The sequence below is a fragment of the Ranitomeya imitator genome, chromosome 5 (genome assembly GCF_032444005.1).
Source record: "Ranitomeya imitator isolate aRanImi1 chromosome 5, aRanImi1.pri, whole genome shotgun sequence".
Taxonomy (NCBI): Eukaryota; Metazoa; Chordata; class Amphibia; order Anura; family Dendrobatidae; genus Ranitomeya; species Ranitomeya imitator.
In genome coordinates this window covers 708,882,495-708,902,572 of record NC_091286.1, presented here as the reverse complement: position 1 = coordinate 708,902,572, position 20,078 = coordinate 708,882,495, and the positions used below count along the sequence as shown (strand labels likewise).

Here is a 20,078-nt window from a genome sequence, read left to right as displayed (position 1 = left end):
GAGGAGGGGCAGATGTATCCAGTATACAGGGGGAGGAGGGGCAGATGTATCCAGTATACAGGGGGAGGAGGGGCAGATGTATCCAGTATACAGGGGGAGAAGGGACAGATGTATCCAGTATACAGGGGGAGGAGGGGCAGATGTATCCAGTATACAGGGGGAGGAGGGGCAGATGTATCCGGTATACAGGGGGAGGAGGGGCAGATGTACCCAGTATACAGGGGGAGGAGGGGCAGATGTACCCAGTATACAGGGGGAGGAGGGGCAGATGTATCCAGTATACAGGAGGAGGAGGGGCAGATGTATCCAGTATACAGGAGGAGGAGGGGCAGATGTATCCGGTATACAGGGGAGGAGGGGCAGATGTACCCAGTATACAGGGGGAGGAGGGGACAGATGTACCCAGTATACAGGGGGAGGAGGGGCAGATGTATCCAGTATACAGGGGGAGGAGGGGACAGATGTACCCAGTATACAGGGGGAGGAGGGGCAGATGTATCCAGTATACAGGGGGAGGAGGGACAGATGTACCCAGTATACAGGGGGAGGAGGGGCAGATGTATCCAGTATACAGGGGGAGGAGGGGCAGATGTATCCAGTATACAGGGGGAGGAGGGACAGATGTATCCAGTATACAGGGGGAGGAGGGGCAGATGTATCCAGTATACAGGAGGAGGAGGGGCAGATGTATCCGGTATACAGGGGGAGGAGGGGCAGATGTATCCAGTATACAGGGGGAGGAGGGGCAGATGTATCCGGTATACAGGGGAGGAGGGGCAGATGTATCCAGTATACAGGAGGAGGAGGGACAGATGTATCCAGTATACAGGGGGAGGAGGGGCAGATGTATCCAGTATACAGGGGGAAGGAGGGGAGGACAGGGAGCAGTATTTGCAGTGTCCGGTACCTGGGGGCTCAGCAGGGTCTTCATGTGTTTCAGCTGCATTCTGTCGGTAGTTCCTGCTGTCGGTTGTTCCCGCCGCCGGTAGTTCCTGCTGTCGGTAGTTCCCGCCGCTCTTCTCCTCCGGTCCCGTTCTTGTTCCCGTGACGTCTGTGGCTTTCCTGCAGCTGCAGCTTTTCAGCCTCTGGTGGTTGCCAAGGTAACAGCCTGCAGGACGCAACTAGAGCGTCAACGTAACCACGTGACTCTGACGTAAGACGCCGGCGCCATGAGTAGAGGAGGCAGAGAATGGAGTCAGTGGGCGTGGCCTCATTATACTCCACCCCTGATGGGCGTCACCCACCGGCGTTATCCCCTCTACAAACCGTCCGGTGCCATGGACGCCCTGAGGTCCGCGGGGAGAGCGATGATGAGGAGCCCGAGCCTGGGCCGCCACCGGAGTAAGAGCGGGAAATTCACCGGCCTCCTCCTCCGTCCCTCGGTTATATCCTCCTGTCACCGGCCTCCTCCGTCCCTCGGTTATATCCTCCTGTCACCGGCCTCCTCCTCCGTCCCTCGGTTATATTCTCCTGTCACCGGCCTCCTCCTCCGTCCCTCGGTTATATCCTCCTGTCACCGGCCTCCTCCTCCGTCCCTCGGTTATATTCTCCTGTCACCGGCCTCCTCCTCCTCCGTCCCTCGGTTATATCCTCCTGTCACCGGCCTCCTCCTCCTCCGTCCCTCAGTTATATCCTCCTGTCACCGGCCTCCTCCTCCTCCTCCGTCCCTCGGTTATATCCTCCTGTCACCGGCCTCCTCCTCCTCCTCCATCCCTCGGTTATATCCTCCTGTCACCGGCCTCCTCCTCCTCTGTCCCTCTGTTATATCCTCCTGTCACCGGCCTCCTCCTCCTCTGTCCCTCGGTTATATCCTCCTGTCACCGGCCTCCTCCTCTGTCCCTCGGTTATATCCTCCTGTCACCGGCCTCCTCCTTCTCCGTCCCTCAGTTATATCCTCCTGTCACCGGCCTCCTCCTCCTCCTCTGTCCCTCGGTTATATCCTCCTGTCACCGGCCTCCTCCTCCTCCTCCATCCCTCGGTTATATCCTCCTGTCACCGGCCTCCTCCTCCTCTGTCCCTCTGTTATATCCTCCTGTCACCGGCCTCCTCCTTCTCCGTCCCTCGGTTATATCCTCCTGTCACCGGCCTCCTCCTTCTCCGTCCCTCGGTTATATCCTCCTGTCACCGGCCTCCTCCTTCTCCGTCCCTCGGTTATATCCTCCTGTCACCGGCCTCCTCCTCCTTCCCTCGGTTATGTCCTCCTGTCTCCGGCCTCCTCCTCCTCCGTCCCTCGGTTATATCCTCCTGTCACCGGCCTCCTCCTCCGTCCCTCGGTTATATCCTCCTGTCACCGGCCTCCTCCTCCGTCCCTCGGTTATGTCCTCCTGTCTCCGGCCTCCTCCGTCCCTCGGTTATATCCTCCTGTCACCGGCCTCCTCCTTCTCCGTCCCTCGGTTATATCCTCCTGTCACCGGCCTCCGCCTCTGTCCCTCGGTTATATCCTCCTGTCACCGGCCTCCTCCTTCTCCATCCTTCGGTTATATCCTCCTGTCTCCGGCCTCCTCCTCATCCTCCTGTCACCGGCCTCTTCCGTCCCTCGGTTATATCCTCCTGTCTCCGGCCTCTTCCGTCCCTCGGCTATATCCTCCGGTCACCGGCCTCCTCCTCCTCTGTCCCTCGGTTATATCCTCCTGTCACCGGCCTCCTCCTTCTCCGTCCCTCGGTTATATCCTCCTGTCACCGGCCTCCGCCTCTGTCCCTCGGTTATATCCTCCTGTCACCGGCCTCCTCCTTCTCCATCCTTCGGTTATATCCTCCTGTCACCGGCCTCCTCCTCCGTCCCTCGGTTATATCCTCCTGTCACCGGCCTCCTCCTCCGTCCCTCGGCTATATCCTCCTGTCACCGGCCTCCTCCTCCGTCCCTCGGTTATGTCCTCCTGTTTCCAACTTCCTCCTCATCCTCCTGTCACCGGCCTCCTCCGTCCCTCGGCTATATCCTCCTGTCACCGGCTGCCTCCTCCATGCCTCGGTTATATCCTCCTGTCACCGGCCTCCTCCATGCCTCAGTTATATCCTCCTGTCACCGGCCTCCTCCATGCCTCAGTTATATCCTCCTGTCACCGGCCTCCTCCTCCTCCATCCCTCGGCTATATCCTCCTGTCACCGGCTTCCTCCTCCGTCCCTCGGTTATATCCTCCTGTCACCGGCCTCCTCCATGCCTGTTATATCCTCCTGTCACCGGCCTCCTCCATGCCTCAGTTATATCCTCCTGTCACCGGCCTCCTCCTCCTCCGTCCCTCGGCTATATCCTCCTGTCTCCGGCTTCCTCCTCCGTCCCTCGGTTATGTCCTCCTGTCTCCGGCCTCCTCCTCATCCTCCTGTCACCGGCCTCCTCCATCCCTCGGCTATATCCTCCTGTCTCCTGCCTCCTCCGTCCCTCGGCTATATCCTCCGGTCACCGGCCTCCTCCTCCGTCTCTCGGTTATGTCCTCCTGTCACCGGCCTCCTCCTCCTCTGTCCCTCGGTTATATCCTTCTGTCACCGGCCTCCTCCTCCTCCATCCCTCGGTTATATCCTCCTGTCACCGGCCTCCTCCTCTGTCCCTCGGTTATGTCCTCCTGACTCCGGCCTCCTCCTCATCCTCCTGTCTCCGGCCTCCTCCTCCGTCCCTCGGTTATATCCTCCTGTCACCGGCCTCATCCTCCTGTCACCGGCCTCCTCCGTCCCTCGGTTATATCCTCCTGTCACCGGCCCCCTCCTCATCCTCCTGTCACCGGCCTCCTCCGTCCCTCGGTTATAGCCTCCTGTCACCGGCCTCCTCTGTCCCTCGGTTATATCCTCCTGTCACCGGCCTCCTCCGTCCCTCGGTTATATCCTCCTGTCACCGGCCCCCTCCTCATCCTCCTGTCACCGGCCTCCTCCGTCCCTCGGTTATAGCCTCCTGTCACCGGCCTCCTCTGTCCCTCGGTTATAGCCTCCTGTCACCGGCCTCCTCCTCATCCTCCTGTCACCGTCCTTCTCCGTCCCTCGGTTATATCCTCCTGTCACCGGCCTCCTCCTCCATCCCTCGGTTATGTCCTCCTGTCACCGGCCTTCTCCGTCCCTCGGTTATATCCACCTGTCACCGGCCTCCTTCGTCCCTCGGTTATATCCTCCTGTCACCGGCCTCCTCCTCATCCTCCTGTCACCGTCCTCCTCCGTCCCTCGGTTATATCCTCCTTTCTCCGGCCTCCTCCTCCTCCGTCCCTCGGTTATATCCTCCTGTCACCGGCCTCCTCCTTCTCCGTCCCTCGGTTATATCCTCCTGTCACCGGCCTCCTCCTCCATCCCTCGGTTATATCCTCCTGTCACCGGCCTCCTCCTTCTCCGTCCCTCGGTTATATCCTCCTGTCACCGGCCTCCTCCTCCACCGTCCCTCGGTTATATCCTCCTGTCACCGGCCTCCTCCGTCCCTCGGTTATATCCTCCTGTCACCGGCCTCCTCCTCCGTCCCTCGGTAATATCCTCCTGTCACCGGCCTCCTCCTCCTCCTCCGTCCCTCGGTTATATCCTCCTGTCACCAGCCTCCTCCTCCTCCATCCCTCGGTTATATCCTCCTGTCACCGGCCTCCTCCTTCTCCGTCCCTCGGTTATATCCTCCTTTCTCCGGCCTCCTCCTCCACCGTCCCTCGGTTATATCCTCCTGTCACCGGCCTCCTCCTCCGTCCCTCGGTTATATCCTCCTGTCACCGGCCTCCTCCTCCGTCCCTCGGTTATATCCTCCTGTCTCCGGCCTCCTCCGTCCCTCGGTTATATCCTCCTGTCACCGGCCTCCTCCGTCCCTCGGTTATATCCTCCTGTCACCGGCCTCCTCCTCCGTCCCTCGGTTATATCCTCCTGTCACCGGCCTCCTCCTCCGTCCCTCGGTTATATCCTCCTGTCACCGGCCTCCTCCGTCCCTCGGTTATATCCTCCTGTCACCGGCCTCCTCCTCCGTCCCTCGGTTATTTCCTCCTGTCTCCGGCTTCCTCCTCCGTCCCTCGGTTATGTCCTCCTGTCTCCGGCCTCATCCTCCTGTCACCGGCCTCCTCCGTCCCTCGGTTATATCCTCCTGTCACCGGCCTCCTCCGTCCCTCGGTTATATCCTCCTGTCACCGGCCTCCTCCGTCCCTCGGTTATATCCTCCTGTCACCGGCCTCCTCCTCCACCGTCCCTCGGTTATATCCTCCTGTCACCGGCCTCCTCCTCCTCCGTCCCTCGGTTATATCCTCCTGTCACCGGCCTCCTCCTCCTCCGTCCCTCGGTTATATCCTCCTGTCACCGGCCTCCTCCTCCTCCGTCCCTCGGTTATATCCTCCTGTCACCGGCCTCCTCCTCCTCCGTCCCTCGGTTATATCCTCCTGTCACCGGCCTCCTCCTCCTCCGTCCCTCGGTTATATCCTCCTGTCACCGGCCTCCTCCTCCGTCCCTCGGTTATATCCTCCTGTCACCGGCCTCCTCCTCCTCCGTCCCTCGGTTATATCCTCCTGTCACCGGCCTCCTCCTCCTCCGTCCCTCGGTTATATCCTCCTGTCACCGGCCTCCTCCTCCTCCGTCCCTCGGTTATATCCTCCTGTCACCGGCCTCCTCCTCCTCCGTCCCTCGGTTATATCCTCCTGTCACCGGCCTCCTCCTCCTCCGTCCCTCGGTTATATCCTCCTGTCTCCGGCCTCCTCCGTCCCTCGGTTATATTCTCCTGTCACCGACCTCCTCCTTTGTCCCTCGGTTATGTCCTCCTGTCTCCGGCCTCCTCCTCCTCCGTCCCTCGGCTATATCCTCCTGTCTCCGGCCTCCTCCGTCCCTCGGTTATATTCTCCTGTCACCGGCCTCCTCCGTCCCTCGGTTATATTCTCCGGCCTCCTCCTCCGTCCTTCGGTTATGTCCTCCTGTCTCCGGCCTCCTCCTCATCCTCCTGCCACCGGCCTCCTCCGTCCCTCGGCTATATCCTCCTGTCTCCGGCCTCCTCCGTCCCTCGGTTATATTCTCCTGTCACCGGCCTCCTCCGTCCCTCGGTTATATTCTCCGGCCTCCTCCTCCGTCCTTCGGTTATGTCCTCCTGTCTCCGGCCTCCTCCTCATCCTCCTGTCACCGGCCTCCTCCTCCTCCTCCGTCCCTCGGTTATATCCTCCTGTCACCGGCCTCCTCCTCTGTCCCTCTGTTATATCCTCCTGTCACCGGCCTCCTCCTCCTCCGTCCCTCGGTTATATTCTTCTGTCACCGGCCTCCTCCGTCCCTCGGTTATATTCTCCGGCCTCCTCCTCCGTCCTTCGGTTATGTCCTCCTGTCTCCGGCCTCCTCCTCATCCTCCTGCCACCGGCCTCCTCCGTCCCTCAGTTATATCCTCCTGTCACCGGCCTCCTCCTCCTCCATCCCTCGGCTATATCCTTCTGTCACCGGCTTCCTCCTCCATCCCTCGGTTATATCCTTCTGTCACCGGCCTCCTCCTCCTCCGTCCCTCGGTTATATCCTCTTGTCACCGGCCTCCTCCTCCTCCGTCCCTCGGTTATATCCTCCTGTCTCCGGCCTCCTCCGTCCCTCGGTTATATCCTCCTGTCACCGGCCTCCTCCTCCTCCGTCCCTCGGTTATATCCTCCTGTCACCGGCCTCCTCCGTCCCTCGGTTATATTCTCCTGTCACCGGCCTCCTCCTTTGTCCCTCGGTTATGTCCTCCTGTCTCCGGCCTCCTCCTCCTCCGTCCCTCGGCTATATCCTCCTGTCTCCGGCCTCCTCCGTCCCTCGGTTATATTCTCCTGTCACCGGCCTCCTCCGTCCCTCGGTTATATTCTCCGGCCTCCTCCTCCGTCCTTCGGTTATGTCCTCCTGTCTCCGGCCTCCTCCTCATCCTCCTGCCACCGGCCTCCTCCGTCCCTCGGCTATATCCTCCTGTCACCGGCCTCCTCCTCCTCCGTCCCTCGGTTATGTCCTCCTGTCTCCGGCCTCCTCCTCATCCTCCTGCCACCGGCCTCCTCCGTCCCTCGGCTATATCCTCCTGTCACCGGCCTCCTCCTCCTCCGTCCCTCGGTTATATCCTCCTGTCACCGGCCTCCTCCTCCTCCGTCCCTCGGTTATATCCTCCTGTCACCGGCCTCCTCCTCCTCCTCCGTCCCTCGGTTATATCCTCCTGTCACCGGCCTCCTCCTCCTCCTCCGTCCCTCGGTTATATCCTCCTGTCACCGGCCTCCTCCTCCTCCTCCGTCCCTCGGTTATATCCTCCTGTCACCGGCCTCCTCCTCCTCCGTCCCTCGGTTATATCCTTCTGTCACCGGCCTCCTCCTCCTCCGTCCCTCGGTTATATCCTCTTGTCACCGGCCTCCTCCTCCTCCGTCCCTCGGTTATATCCTCCTGTCTCCGGCCTCCTCCGTCCCTCGGTTATATCCTCTTGTCACCGGCCTCCTCCTCCTCTGTCCCTCGGTTATATCCTTCTGTCACCGGCCTCCTCCTCCGTCGTCCCTCGGTTATATCCTCCTGTCTCCGGCTTCCTCCTCCGTCCCTCGGTTATGTCCTCCTGTCTCCGGCCTCCTCCTCATCCTCCTGTCACCGGCCTCCTCCGTCCCTCGGTTATATCCTCCTGTCTCCGGCCTCCTCCGTCCCTCGGTTATATCCTCCTGCCACCGGCCTCCTCCGTCCCTCGGCTATATCCTCCTGTCACCGGCCTCCTCCTCCTCCGTCCCTCGGTTATATCCTCCTGTCTCCGGCCTCCTCCTCTGTCCTTCGGTTATATCCTCCTGTCAGCGGCCTCCTCCTCCGTCCCTCGGTTATAACTTCCTGTCACCGGCCTCCTCCGTCCCTCGGTTATATCCTCCTGTCACCGGCCTCCTCCTCCGTCCCTCGGTTATATCCTCCTGTCACCGGCCTCCTCCTCCGTCCCTCGGTTATATCCTCCTGTCACCGGCCTCCTCCTCCGTCCCTCGGTTATATCCTCCTGTCACCGGCCTCCTCCTCCGTCCCTCGGTTATATCCTCCTGTCACCGGCCTCCTCCTCCGTCCCTCGGTTATATCCTCCTGTCACCGGCCTCCTCCTCCGTCCCTCGGTTATATCCTCCTGTCACCGGCCTCCTCCTCCGTCCCTCGGTTATATCCTCCTGTCACCGGCCTCCTCCTCCGTCCCTCGGTTATATCCTCCTGTCACCGGCCTCCTCCTCCGTCCCTCGGTTATATCCTCCTGTCACCGGCCTCCTCCTCCGTCCCTCGGTTATATCCTCCTGTCACCGGCCTCCTCCTCCGTCCCTCGGTTATATCCTCCTGTCACCGGCCTCCTCCTCCGTCCCTCGGTTATATCCTCCTGTCACCGGCCTCCTCCTCCGTCCCTCGGTTATATCCTCCTGTCACCGGCCTCCTCCTCCGTCCCTCGGTTATATCCTCCTGTCACCGGCCTCCTCCTCCGTCCCTCGGTTATATCCTCCTGTCACCGGCCTCCTCCTCCGTCCCTCGGTTATATCCTCCTGTCACCGGCCTCCTCCTCCGTCCCTCGGTTATATCCTCCTGTCACCGGCCTCCTCCTCCGTCCCTCGGTTATATCCTCCTGTCACCGGCCTCCTCCTCCGTCACTCGGTTATATCCTCCTGTCACCGGCCTCCTCCTCCGTCCCTCGGTTATATCCTCCTGTCACCGGCCTCCTCCTCCGTCCCTCGGTTATATCCTCCTGTCACCGGCCTCCTCCTCCGTCCCTCGGTTATATCCTCCTGTCACCGGCCTCCTCCTCCGTCCCTCGGTTATATCCTCCTGTCACCGGCCTCCTCCTCCGTCCCTCGGTTATATCCTCCTGTCACCGGCCTCCTCCTCCGTCCCTCGGTTATATCCTCCTGTCACCGGCCTCCTCCTCCGTCCCTCGGTTATATCCTCCTGTCACCGGCCTCCTCCTCCGTCCCTCGGTTATATCCTCCTGTCACCGGCCTCCTCCTCCGTCCCTCGGTTATATCCTCCTGTCACCGGCCTCCTCCTCCGTCCCTCGGTTATATCCTCCTGTCTCCCGCCTCCTCCGTCCCTCGGTTATATCCTCCTGTCTCCCGCCTCCTCCTCATCCTCCTGTCACCGGCCTCCTCCGTCCCTCGGTTATATCCTCCTGTCTCCGGCCTCCTCCTCCGTCCCTCGGTTATATCCTTCTGTCTCCGGCCTTCTCCGTCCCTCGGTTATATCCTCCTGTCTCCCGCCTCCTCCTCATCCTCCTGTCACCGGCCTCCTCCGTCCCTCGGTTATATCCTCCTGTCTCCGGCCTCCTCCTCCGTCCCTCGGTTATATCCTTCTGTCTCCGGCCTTCTCCGTCCCTCGGTTATATCCTCCTGTCTCCCGCCTCCTCCTCATCCTCCTGTCACCGGCCTCCTCCGTCCCTCGGTTATATCCTCCTGTTATCGGCCTTCTCTGTCCCTCGGTTATATCCTCCTGTCTCCGGCCTCCTCCGTCCCTCGGTCATATTCTCCTGTCACCGGCCTCCTCCTCATCCTCCTGTCACCGGCCTCCTCCTCATCCTCCTGTCACCGGCCTCCTCCTCATCCTCCTGTCAGCGGCCTCCTCCGTCCCTCGGTTATATCCTCCTGTCTCCGGCCTCCTCCTCCATCCTTCAGTTATATCCTCCTGTCACCGGCCTCCTCCTCCGTCCCTCGGTTATATCCTCCTGTCACCGGCCTCCTCCTCCGTCCCTCGGTTATATCCTCCTGTCACCGGCCTCCTCCTCCGTCCCTCGGCTATATCCTTCTGTCTCCGGCCTTCTCCGTCCCTCGGTTATATCCTCCTGTCTCCGGCCTCCTCCGTCTCTCGGTTATATCCTCCTGTCACCGCCTCCTCCTCCATCCTCCTGTCACCGGCCTCCTCCTCATCCTCCTGTCAGCGGCCTCCTCCATCCCTCGGTTATATCCTCCTGTCACCGGCCTCCTCCTCCTCCTCCGTCCCTCGGTTATATCCTCCTGTCACCGGCCTCCTCCTCCGTCCCTCGGTTATATCCTCCTGTCACCGGCCTCCTCCTCCGTCCCTCGGTTATATCCTCCTGTCACCGCCTCCTCCATCCTCCTGTCACCGGCCTCCTCCTCATCCTCCTGTCAGCGGCCTCCTCCGTCCCTCGGTTATATCCTCCTGTCTCCGGCCTCCTCCGTCCCTCGGCTATATCCTCCTGTCTCCGGCCTCCTCCTCATCCTCCTGTCACCGGCCTCCTCCGTCCCTCGGTTATATCCTCCTGTCTCCGGCCTCCTCCGTCCCTCGGTTATATCCTCCTGTCACCGGCCTTCTCTGTCCCTCGGTTATATCCTCCTGTCTCCGGCCTCCTCCGTCCCTCGGTTATATCCTCCTGTCACCGGCCTCCTCCTCATCCTCCTGTCAGCGGCCTCCTCCGTCCCTCGGTTATATCCTCCTGTCTCCGGCCTCCTCCGTCCCTCGGTTATATCCTCCTGTCACCGGCCTTCTCTGTCCCTCGGTTATATCCTCCTGTCACCGGCCTCCGTCCCTCGGTTATATCCTCCTGTCAGCGGCCTCCTCCATCCTTCGGTTATATCCTCCTGTCAGCGGCCTCCTCCTCCGTCCCTCGGTTATAACTTCCTGTCTCCGGCCTCCTCCGTCCCTCGGTTATATCCTGTCTCCGGCCTCCTCCTCTGTCCTTCGGTTATATCCTCCTGTCAGCGGCCTCATCCTCCGTCCCTCGGTTATATCCTCCTGTCACCGGCCTCCTCCTCCTCCTCCGTCCCTCGGTTATATCCTCCTGTCACCGGCCTCCTCCTCCGTCCCTCGGTTATATCCTCCTGTCACCGGCCTCCTCCTCCGTCCCTCGGTTATATCCTCCTGTCAGCGGCCTCCTCCTCCGTCCCTCGGTTATAACTTCCTGTCACCGGCTTCCTCCTCCGTCCCTCGGTTATATCCTCCTGTCACCGGCCTCCTCCTCCGTCCCTCGGTTATATCCTCCTGTCACCGGCCTCCTCCTCCGTCCCTCGGTTATATCCTCCTGTCACCGGCCTCCTCCTCCGTCCCTCGGTTATATCCTCCTGTCACCGGCCTCCTCCTCCGTCCCTCGGTTATATCCTCCTGTCTCCGGCCTCCTCCGTCCCTCGGCTATATCCTTCTGTCTCCGGCCTTCTCCGTCCCTCGGTTATATCCTCCTGTCTCCGGCCTCCTCCGTCTCTCGGTTATATCCTCCTGTCACCGGCCTCCTCCGTCCCTCGGCTATATCCTCCTGTCACCGGCCTCCTCCTCCTCCGTCCCTCGGTTATATCCTCCTGTCTCCGGCCTCCTCCTCTGTCCTTCGGTTATATCCTCCTGTCAGCGGCCTCCTCCTCCGTCCCTCGGTTATAACTTCCTGTCACCGGCCTCCTCCGTCCCTCGGTTATATCCTCCTGTCACCGGCCTCCTCCTCCGTCCCTCGGTTATATCCTCCTGTCACCGGCCTCCTCCTCCGTCCCTCGGTTATATCCTCCTGTCACCGGCCTCCTCCTCCGTCCCTCGGTTATATCCTCCTGTCACCGGCCTCCTCCTCCGTCCCTCGGTTATATCCTCCTGTCACCGGCCTCCTCCTCCGTCCCTCGGTTATATCCTCCTGTCACCGGCCTCCTCCTCCGTCCCTCGGTTATATCCTCCTGTCACCGGCCTCCTCCTCCGTCCCTCGGTTATATCCTCCTGTCACCGGCCTCCTCCTCCGTCACTCGGTTATATCCTCCTGTCACCGGCCTCCTCCTCCGTCCCTCGGTTATATCCTCCTGTCACCGGCCTCCTCCTCCGTCCCTCGGTTATATCCTCCTGTCACCGGCCTCCTCCTCCGTCCCTCGGTTATATCCTCCTGTCACCGGCCTCCTCCTCCGTCCCTCGGTTATATCCTCCTGTCACCGGCCTCCTCCTCCGTCCCTCGGTTATATCCTCCTGTCACCGGCCTCCTCCTCCGTCCCTCGGTTATATCCTCCTGTCTCCCGCCTCCTCCGTCCCTCGGTTATATCCTCCTGTCTCCCGCCTCCTCCTCATCCTCCTGTCACCGGCCTCCTCCGTCCCTCGGTTATATCCTCCTGTCTCCGGCCTCCTCCTCCGTCCCTCGGTTATATCCTTCTGTCTCCGGCCTTCTCCGTCCCTCGGTTATATCCTCCTGTCTCCCGCCTCCTCCTCATCCTCCTGTCACCGGCCTCCTCCGTCCCTCGGTTATATCCTCCTGTCTCCGGCCTCCTCCTCCGTCCCTCGGTTATATCCTTCTGTCTCCGGCCTTCTCCGTCCCTCGGTTATATCCTCCTGTCTCCCGCCTCCTCCTCATCCTCCTGTCACCGGCCTCCTCCGTCCCTCGGTTATATCCTCCTGTTATCGGCCTTCTCTGTCCCTCGGTTATATCCTCCTGTCTCCGGCCTCCTCCGTCCCTCGGTCATATTCTCCTGTCACCGGCCTCCTCCTCATCCTCCTGTCACCGGCCTCCTCCTCATCCTCCTGTCACCGGCCTCCTCCTCATCCTCCTGTCAGCGGCCTCCTCCGTCCCTCGGTTATATCCTCCTGTCTCCGGCCTCCTCCTCCATCCTTCAGTTATATCCTCCTGTCACCGGCCTCCTCCTCCGTCCCTCGGTTATATCCTCCTGTCACCGGCCTCCTCCTCCGTCCCTCGGTTATATCCTCCTGTCACCGGCCTCCTCCTCCGTCCCTCGGCTATATCCTTCTGTCTCCGGCCTTCTCCGTCCCTCGGTTATATCCTCCTGTCTCCGGCCTCCTCCGTCTCTCGGTTATATCCTCCTGTCACCGCCTCCTCCTCCATCCTCCTGTCACCGGCCTCCTCCTCATCCTCCTGTCAGCGGCCTCCTCCATCCCTCGGTTATATCCTCCTGTCACCGGCCTCCTCCTCCTCCGTCCCTCGGTTATATCCTCCTGTCACCGGCCTCCTCCTCCGTCCCTCGGTTATATCCTCCTGTCACCGGCCTCCTCCTCCGTCCCTCGGTTATATCCTCCTGTCTCCGGCCTCCTCCTCCGTCCCTCGGTTATATCCTCCTGTCACCGCCTCCTCCATCCTCCTGTCACCGGCCTCCTCCTCATCCTCCTGTCAGCGGCCTCCTCCGTCCCTCGGTTATATCCTCCTGTCTCCGGCCTCCTCCGTCCCTCGGCTATATCCTCCTGTCTCCGGCCTCCTCCTCATCCTCCTGTCACCGGCCTCCTCCGTCCCTCGGTTATATCCTCCTGTCTCCGGCCTCCTCCGTCCCTCGGTTATATCCTCCTGTCACCGGCCTTCTCTGTCCCTCGGTTATATCCTCCTGTCTCCGGCCTCCTCCGTCCCTCGGTTATATCCTCCTGTCACCGGCCTCCTCCTCATCCTCCTGTCAGCGGCCTCCTCCGTCCCTCGGTTATATCCTCCTGTCTCCGGCCTCCTCCGTCCCTCGGTTATATCCTCCTGTCACCGGCCTTCTCTGTCCCTCGGTTATATCCTCCTGTCACCGGCCTCAGTCCCTCGGTTATATCCTCCTGTCAGCGGCCTCCTCCATCCTTCGGTTATATCCTCCTGTCAGCGGCCTCCTCCTCCGTCCCTCGGTTATAACTTCCTGTCTCCGGCCTCCTCCGTCCCTCGGTTATATCCTGTCTCCGGCCTCCTCCTCTGTCCTTCGGTTATATCCTCCTGTCAGCGGCCTCATCCTCCGTCCCTCGGTTATATCCTCCTGTCACCGGCCTCCTCCTCCTCCTCCGTCCCTCGGTTATATCCTCCTGTCACCGGCCTCCTCCTCCGTCCCTCGGTTATATCCTCCTGTCACCGGCCTCCTCCTCCGTCCCTCGGTTATATCCTCCTGTCAGCGGCCTCCTCCTCCGTCCCTCGGTTATAACTTCCTGTCACCGGCTTCCTCCTCCGTCCCTCGGTTATATCCTCCTGTCACCGGCCTCCTCCTCCGTCCCTCGGTTATATCCTCCTGTCACCGGCCTCCTCCTCCGTCCCTCGGTTATATCCTCCTGTCACCGGCCTCCTCCTCCGTCCCTCGGTTATATCCTCCTGTCTCCGGCCTCCTCCGTCCCTCGGCTATATCCTTCTGTCTCCGGCCTTCTCCGTCCCTCGGTTATATCCTCCTGTCTCCGGCCTCCTCCGTCTCTCGGTTATATCCTCCTGTCACCGCCTCCTCCTCCTGTCACCGGCCTCCTTTCCTTTCAGAGCTCGCTGACACGTGGACGGACCCCCGCGATGCTCTGCTGGAGGGGGTGGTCTTTCATCTGAAGTATCTGGGCATGACTCTGGTGGAGGAACCCAAAGGGGAAGCCATGGCCGCCGCTGCCATCCGCCGCATCGTCATTATGGTAACTGACGTCACCGGCACTTGAGGGGCGCGGGGGTCCGGACACCGCCATGTCTCATATCCTGGCCTAACCTGTCATTTCGTCCCCCGAGCTGCCAACTTGTTGCCCCCCATCAACAGAGTACAAGGAGGGTGGAATGAGGTGCAAGAAGAGGGGGCCACATGGGGCTCAAGTTATAGAAAAGGGCGGTCCGAGGTACAAGAAGAAGAGGGGGACATGGGGCACGGGAAGAGGCTGCAGCCAAGATGAGGGGGGCACAGGACTGTGGTTACTCGCTATGGTCTGGCGGGCGGTGGTCGCTGTGGTCTGGTCTGGGGGGTGGTCGCTGTGGTCTGGTCTTGGGGGTGGTCGCTGTGGTCTGGGGGGGTGGTGGTCGCTGTGGTCTTGGGGGGGGGGGGGGGGGTCGCCGCTGTGGTCTGGTCTGGGGGGGTGGTGGTCGCTGTGGTCTTGGGGGGGGGGGGGGTCGCCGTTGTGGTCTGGTCTGGGGGGGGTGGTGGTCGCTCTGGTCTGGGGGGGTGGTGTCGCTGTGGTCTGGGGGGTGGTGTCGCCGCTGCGGTCTGGTCTGGGGGGGTGGTGTCGCTGTGGTCTGGTCTGGGGGGGGGGTGTCGCCGCTGCGGTTTGGTCTGGGGGGTGGTGTCGCTGTGGTCTGGTCTGGGGTGGTGGTGGTCGCTGTGGTCTGGTCTGGGGGGGGGGGGTGGTGTCGCCGCTGCGGTCTGGTCTGGGGGGGGTGGTGTCGCCGCTGTGGTCTGGTCTGGGGGGGTGGTGGTCGCTGCGGTCTGGTCTGGGGGGGTGGTGGTGGTCGCTGCGGTCTGGTCTGGGGGGGGGGTGGTGGTGGTCGCTGCGGTCTGGTCTGGGGGGGGTGGTGTCGCCGCTGCGGTCTGGTCTGGGGGAGGTGGTGTCGCCGCTGCGGTCTGGTCTGGGGGGGTGGTGTCGCTGCGGTCTGGTCTCGGGGGGGGGGGTCGCTGTGGCTGCGTCTTCGGGGGCAGGGTGGGCTGCAGTCCTGCTAGGTTGCATTGTTCATGTTTCCCGCAGGCTCGGGCGAGCGCCAAACAGTTACAGAAAGTGATCCTGACTGTAACTCCGCACAGTCTCACTATACAGGACGCCAGCGCCGCGCAGCAGATGGAGTGTGTGTCCATATACAGGTGAGTGGCGCCATAGATACGGGACACCGCGTCCTGTATTACCGCTATACACGGTCCTGGGTACATAAATGCAGCGGGTGCAAAATATTGACTTTCCAATCTATTTCTGAAGGGGCTATTGACATGAAATTCTCCCCAGATGTCGGTAACGACCTATTCAATCCACACAGGACAGAAATCATAATGTCCACAAATTATGTGTAATAACAATAAGTGAGACCAGGAATAGTACTGAAGACATGAAGAGAGGAGCAAAAAGCCCTGGAGAGTCCTGACACCATCTGTGATCTATCAGGAATTAGGAGCAATCCTGCTGCTTAGTGACAAATAATATCAGCTGGGTCACCTGATGGCTGATAAAAAGGCGTCTCATTACCATGGAGCCACACAGAAAACATCTAATGATGAGTAAAACCGGTGAGCTATCTCAAGACCTTCACAACCTTATTGTTGCAAAACATCCTGATGGCAATGGTTACAGAACAATTTCTAAACTACTGAAGGCTCCAGTGAGCGCTGCTGGGAGTCATGATTTGGAAGTGGAAACGACATCACTTCACCATATACCAGCCACGACTAGGTGCTCCGGCAAGATTTCACCATAAACCGGCCACGATTAAGTGCTCCCTGCAAGATTTTAGGAATGAAGAAAAAAAAAATTATCAGAAGAATCCAAGAGCCAAGGACACGTATGGAGAACTACAGAAAGACCTGGAGTCAGCAGAGACGAGAACTAAATAATGCACTCAACCTCCATGGCTTGTGTGCCCCCGCTCACCACGTAACCCTCCATGGCTTGTGTGCCCCCGCTCACCACGTAACCCTCCATGGCTTGTGTGCCCCCGCTCACCACGTAACCCTCCACGGCTTGTGTGCCCCCGCTCACCACGTAACCCTCCATGGCTTGTGTGCCCCCGCTCACCACGTAACCCTCCATGGCTTGTGTGCCCCCGCTCACCACGTAACCCTCCATGGCTTGTGTGCCCCCGCTCACCACGTAACCCTCCATGGCTTGTGTGCCCCCGCTCACCACGTAACCCTCCATGGCTTGTGTGCCCCCGCTCACCACGTAACCCTCCATGGCTTGTGTGCCCCCCGCTCACCACGTAACCCTCCATGGCTTGTGTGCCCCCCGCTCACCACGTAACCCTCCATGGCTTGTGTGCCCCCGCTCACCACGTAACCCTCCATGGCTTGTGTGCCCCCGCTCACCACGTAACCCTCCATGGCTTGTGTGCCCCCGCTCACCACGTAACCCTCCATGGCTTGTGTGCCCCCGCTCACCACGTAACCCTCCATGGCTTGTGTGCCCCCGCTCACCACGTAACCCTCCATGGCTTGTGTGCCCCCGCTCACCACGTAACCCTCCATGGCTTGTGCCCCCGCTCACCATGAACCCTCCATGGCTAAACGAATGCTCATTTCCTGTTTGCTGAACAACATTTCGACAAGCCTGTGCCATTCTGGGAGAGTATAGTCCGGTCAGATGACGCCACATTGATCTTTTTGGATGCCATATGTGGTAGAGCGTCTCACTGGGCTGGACACAGAGGTATAAACGGAACACTGTCTCTTTAAGAATGTGCTTGGTTTATTGAGGGGGCATAAACCAAGCTTGGGAAAATAAACACGGCCCTCTGGGCAAAACAGTAAAGTAAAATAAAAAAGAAGAAAGAAGTCCGTCTAGCAGGGTTCAGCCGACTCACGGGTAGTGTCCAAGGTGCCTGTCCATAACATGCCGCACGGGCACCAACACTTTCCTGGAGTGTTTCCTCTCCTGGTACATTGCACTCTTGCAAAGCCCACCACGTAACCCCTAGACCATGTGACTTATGTGCATCATGTGACTGACCACATAATTGTGACATAGCACAGGTCCTGTCAGTACATGATGGTGCATGTGGAGATAAGGTGGGCACCCTCCCACCCTCAGTATGGATGCCAACATAAAACCAGCCCATGTACAATACGTTTACTTGACCCTCACAAGACAGTGTGCTGGAGGAAAATACTCTGGTTTCACACCACTGCCGCCATTAAGTGCAGCGACCCATATCTCCCCTCCATTACTTTACCAGTGATTTTGTCACATATAATGCACCATGTTTGGAGGCCAAAAGGCACCGCATGCCCCCCCTAACAACAACATCCCAGCAGCGACGTCTGGAGGAGGGAACTTCACGCTGGGCCGGTTCTGGCAAACGTCATATAATTGATGGAAGGATGAATGGACAAATGTACCGAGACATTCCAGATAAAAATCTGCTGCCATCTACAGGGATGATGAAACAAGGTTGGACATTTCAGCAGGACGATGATCCTGAACACACTGCCAAGGAAACTCTTAATTGGTGTCAGAGAATACAGCTGCTAGAATGGCCGAGCCGATCACCGCACCTGAACCAAATAGAAGATGTATATTAGGAACTAAAGCTCAGTCCATAGAAGGAGCCACAGAAGCTCCAGGATGTGACGAGTGTTTGTGTGGAAGAATGAGCCAAAATCCCACCTGAGCAATGCCTGCGACTAGTTTCTCATTATTACACATGGACATCTCTGGTGATTTCTGTCCTCTGTGGAGAGGATGTTCCCGTCATCTGGGGAGAATTTCATGTCAATAGCAGCTTTACAAGTAGATTTTCTGAGAACACTGCTGACGTGGTCAGTACTTATCTTACCTCCTGTATGTACCGCGTATGTCTCTCCTTTGCTCACACGTTTTCCGGATTTTCAGGATTTCTTATTGCACGACGGATAAAGTACAGAATAAAGTTTTTGCTTACGTGGCTCAGAACCAGTCCAACGGGGCCCTCGAGTGTCACGCCTTCCTGTCCCCTAAGAAGAAGCTGGTATGTTCAGCCTGGCGCTGGGCGGAGGAGGTGTGTGCGCCGGCCACATAATCCCCAGCATGCATTGCTTTCTTGCAGGCCCGGACGGTGACGACGACTGTGGCACAGGCCTTTTCCGTGGCTCTAGACCTCTGGCAGTCCAGCAAGGAGGGTACAGTATCTACTGGGATCATGCGCCCCCATCTCCAGTGTCTGCTGAGCGGACATTTACCCTGGAACATCGTCTGATGGCATCGTCATGATGGTCATCCAGTGTAAAGTCTCATAAAGCTGACCATTATTATCCATGTATGAACAGCAGGATCAGGCCATGAGCTGGCTGATGGGTTAAAAAAAAAAAAAAAATGCCAGCGCAAGGTATTGAGGATTGGGAACATGTGCTGACGCTAGGTAGTGAGGATCGGGAAGATGTGAGCCGGCCATAGGCAGCGAGGATCGGGAAGATGTGAGCCGGAAATAGGTAGCGAGGATCGGGAGGATGTGAGCCGGCCATAGGTAGTGAGGATCGGGAAGATGTGAGCCGGCCATAGGCAGCGAGGATCGGGAAGATGTGAGCCGACAATAGGTAGTGAGGATCGGGGAGATGTGAGCCGGCCATAGGTAGTGAGGATCGGGAAGATGTGAGCCGGCCATAGGCAGCGAGGATCGGGAAGATGTGAGCCGACAATAGGTAGTGAGGATCGGGGAGATGGGAGCCAGCAATAGGCAGCGAGGATCGGGAAGATGTGAGCCGGCAATAGGTAGCGAGGATCGGGAGGATGTGAGCCGGCCATAGGCAGCGAGGATCGGGAAGATGTGAGCCGGCAATAGGTAGCGAGGATCGGGAGGATGTGAGCCGGCCATAGGCAGCGAGGATCGGGAGGATGTGAGCCGGCCATAGGTAGTGAGGATCGGGAAGATGTGAGCCGACAATAGGTAGCGAGGATCGGGAAGATGTGAGCCGGAAATAGGTAGCGATGATCGGGAAGATGTGAGCCGACAATAGGTAGTGAGGATCGGGGAGATGGGAGCCAGCAATAGGCAGCGAGGATCGGGGAGATGGGAGCCAGCAATAGGCAGCGAGGATCGGGAAGATGTGAGCCGGCAATAGGTAGAGAGGATCGGGAAGATGTGAGTCGGCAATAGGTAGTGAGGATCGGGAAGATGTGAGTCGGCAATAGGTAGAGAGGATCGGGAAGATGTGAGTCGGCAATAGGTAGTGAGGATCGGGAAGATGTGAGCCGACAATAGGTAGCGAGGATCGGGAAGATGTCAGCCGACAATAGGTAGCGAGGATTGGGAAGATGTGAGCCGGCAATAGGTAGTGAGGATCGGGAGGATGTGAGCCGGCCATAGGTAGCGAGGATCGGGAAGATGTGAGCCGGCCATAGGTAGTGAGGATCGGGAGGATGTGAGCCGGCCATAGGTAGTGAGGATCGGGAGGATGTGAGCCGACAATAGGCAGTGAGGATCGGGGATATGTGAGCCGACAATAGGTAGCGAGGATTGGGAAGATGTGAGCCGGCAATAGGTAGCGAGGATCGGGAAGATGTGAGCCGGCAATAGGTAGTGAGGATCGGGAGGATGTGAGCCGGCCATAGGTAGCGAGGATCGGGAAGATGTGAGCCGGCAATAGGTAGTGAGGATCGGGAAGATGTGAGCCAGCAATAGGTAGTGAGGATCGGGGAGATGTGAGCTGGCCATAGGTAGCGAGGATCGGGAAGATGTGAGCCGGCAATAGGTAGTGAGGATCGGGAAGATGTGAGCCGACCATAGGCAGCGAGGATCGGGAAGATGTGAGCCGACCATAGGTAGCGAGGATCGGGAAGATGTGAGCCGGCCATAGGCAGCGAGGATCGGGAAGATGTGAGCCGACCATAGGCAGCGAGGATCGGGAAGATGTGAGCCGGCCATAGGTAGCGAGGATCGGGAAGAT

General features: G+C 59.6%; 2 protein-coding genes across 3 annotated transcripts in view; one reads left to right on the top strand and one right to left on the bottom strand.

Moving 5' to 3' along the window:
• IFT172 (intraflagellar transport 172) overlaps positions 1-1,097 on the bottom strand; it is a 115,672-nt gene extending 114,575 nt beyond the window's left edge. The window contains exon 1 of the mRNA XM_069728618.1: positions 908-1,097. Within this exon, the coding sequence (XP_069584719.1) occupies positions 908-946 (39 nt within the window). The 5' untranslated portion in view covers positions 947-1,097. The remainder of the gene's footprint in view (positions 1-907) is intronic.
• A 53-nt stretch (positions 1,098-1,150) lies between these two features.
• Positions 1,151-20,078, top strand: part of LOC138638900 (low density lipoprotein receptor adapter protein 1-B-like) — a 91,959-nt gene continuing 73,031 nt past the window's right edge. The window contains exons 1-5 of one of the 2 annotated variants that reach the window (XM_069728617.1): positions 1,151-1,341; positions 14,027-14,169; positions 15,202-15,314; positions 18,049-18,163; positions 18,242-18,314. In XM_069728617.1, the coding sequence (XP_069584718.1) occupies positions 1,170-1,341; positions 14,027-14,169; positions 15,202-15,314; positions 18,049-18,163; positions 18,242-18,314 (616 nt within the window). In that variant the 5' untranslated portion in view covers positions 1,151-1,169. The remainder of the gene's footprint in view (positions 1,342-14,026; positions 14,170-15,201; positions 15,315-18,048; positions 18,164-18,241; positions 18,315-20,078) is intronic. The other variant, XM_069728616.1, reaches the window with a different exon arrangement.